The following is a 1,869-nucleotide window of genomic DNA, read 5'->3' on the forward strand; positions in this document are numbered from 1 at the left end:
ATATTTATTAGCCATAGTCCTAGAATAAAGTCCTATGTTGTTTACATGGTGGCATTGGTTAAAAACATTTTGTTTTACATAAATCACCACGTCACCCACTAAAAACTTTTCTAGTCCTGTTATGTAGAATTTTCATTTAGATAAACTTGACTTTTGAAATGGTTTGTACTTGTCAGGAAAAATCCTTGTTGCTTTTTTCATATTTTACATCTGAAGAATTTTGTTGCTTTGGAGGTTGCAGTAAGTGAAAATGTCCAGACCTTGCATCAGAGAATAGTTTTCTAAAGCAACAGTAGATACAACACTTCTATGTAGCTGCTCTCAGAAAAGCATGATTAGGAACAGCCCAAGCCAGGAGAAGAGAATGTACATCTCCACTTAATGGGAGAAAGAGGGCAAGAGTTTGCCTAGGGCAATCTTGACATCCTTGTTCCTCAGTGTATAGATAAGGGGGTTTAGGGTTGGGCTGAGGAGTGAGTACAGCACCGAGGAAACCTTGCTTCTTTCTGGGCTGTAGCTGGAAGCAGGACTGATATAGGCACAGAACACAGATGAATAGTACACAGAGACCACAATTAGGTGGGATGAGCAGGTAGAAAATGCCTTCCTCTTGCCCTCAGCAGAACGCATGCGCAGGATGCTGGCAATGATGTAGCCATAGGATACCAGGGTTAGAACAAAATTGATGCCTCCATAAAAGGCATCTGCCACAAGAGTCATAATGCTATTCACATATGTGGGGCTACAGGAGAGCAGGAGGAGTGGGGGTATCTCACAGAAGAAGTGGATGATGACCTTGGGGCCACAGAATGTCAGCTGTGTCATCAGACCAGTGTTGATAGATGCATTCAGTGCGCAGACAGACCATACACCCATGGCCAGTATCCCACACAGTTGTGGACTCATCCTAGAGCTGTAGTGGAGGGGACAGCAGATGGCCACATAACGGTCATAGGCCATAACTGTGAGCAGCAGCAGCTCAGAGGATGCAGACCACACAAGGAAGAAGAGCTGGGCCATGCATCCCTTGAAGGAGATGGTGTTTTCCTCAGACAGTAGACCAACCAGGGCCTTGGGAATCACAGAGGATGTGCACATAATATCCATGGTAGCCAGGTTGCACAGGAAAAAGTACATGGGACTGTGGAGTCCAGTGCTAGAGGTGACCAAAGCAATGATCACAATGTTGCCCATTAAAGCCATTGTATAGAGAGATAGGAAGCAGCCTGTCAGGAACAGTCTTAGACCAGGGTGCTCTGAGAACCCCTGCAGCACAAATTCTGTAACCACTGTCTGGTTGGGACTCAACATCATCATGGAAACTATTGAGTCCCCTTATATATCTTTTAGCTTTTGAGAAAATATCACGGTTTGCCACTTCAAAATCTGGTTTCCAAATATTATTATCTCAAACTTCTCTGTTGCCAGAAAGAGAAGAAGTGAATGTATTTCCTTCATAGGCACCCATTTTTCTTATTATTTGTATCACACATCTGAAAAAACATACATTTTATTAGTTTTAGTTGCCCACCTAGCAACTTTCACCTTGTAGAATCAAAAGGAATGTCTTCCCCTCCGCATCTTCTTGAACTTGTGGAATGGGTACAGCCTCCCTCACTCAGTACCTGCCTTTACTTTCCTTCTTTATTACATGAAAATACTGTTCTCTGTTGACAGTGTTGGAATCAATGCTGTACCTCTTCCTAATCACAGCATGTGTTTCCCATTGATGGCAAGTTTTGTGTGGGCACACACTCTTGTGCTTACCTGGTCTACTGGCTTCTCAATCACCTTTTTCCTCTCATATTTGGAACAGGGAGTCTTCCACCCATTTCAACTTTGTAGTTGACATCTCTAGGGCCAAGCAGG

General features: G+C 43.5%; 1 protein-coding gene across 1 annotated transcript; it reads right to left on the reverse strand.

Moving 5' to 3' along the window:
• Window positions 1-378: 378 nt before the first annotated feature.
• On the reverse strand, window positions 379-1,320 carry LOC116893849 (olfactory receptor 13A1-like). Its single transcript, XM_032895569.1, has one exon. It carries the CDS (start codon window positions 1,315-1,317, stop codon window positions 379-381), a length of 939 nt encoding a protein of 312 aa, XP_032751460.1. The 5' UTR covers window positions 1,318-1,320.
• Window positions 1,321-1,869: the final 549 nt, after the last annotated feature.

This window comes from Rattus rattus, chromosome 2 (assembly GCF_011064425.1).
Source record: "Rattus rattus isolate New Zealand chromosome 2, Rrattus_CSIRO_v1, whole genome shotgun sequence".
Lineage (NCBI taxonomy): Eukaryota > Metazoa > Chordata > Mammalia > Rodentia > Muridae > Rattus > Rattus rattus.

Coding starts and splice junctions, on each gene's coding strand:
- LOC116893849 (XM_032895569.1), bottom strand. CDS start 1,317: ATGATGATGTTGAGTCCCAACCAGACAGTGGTTACAGAATTTGTGCTG.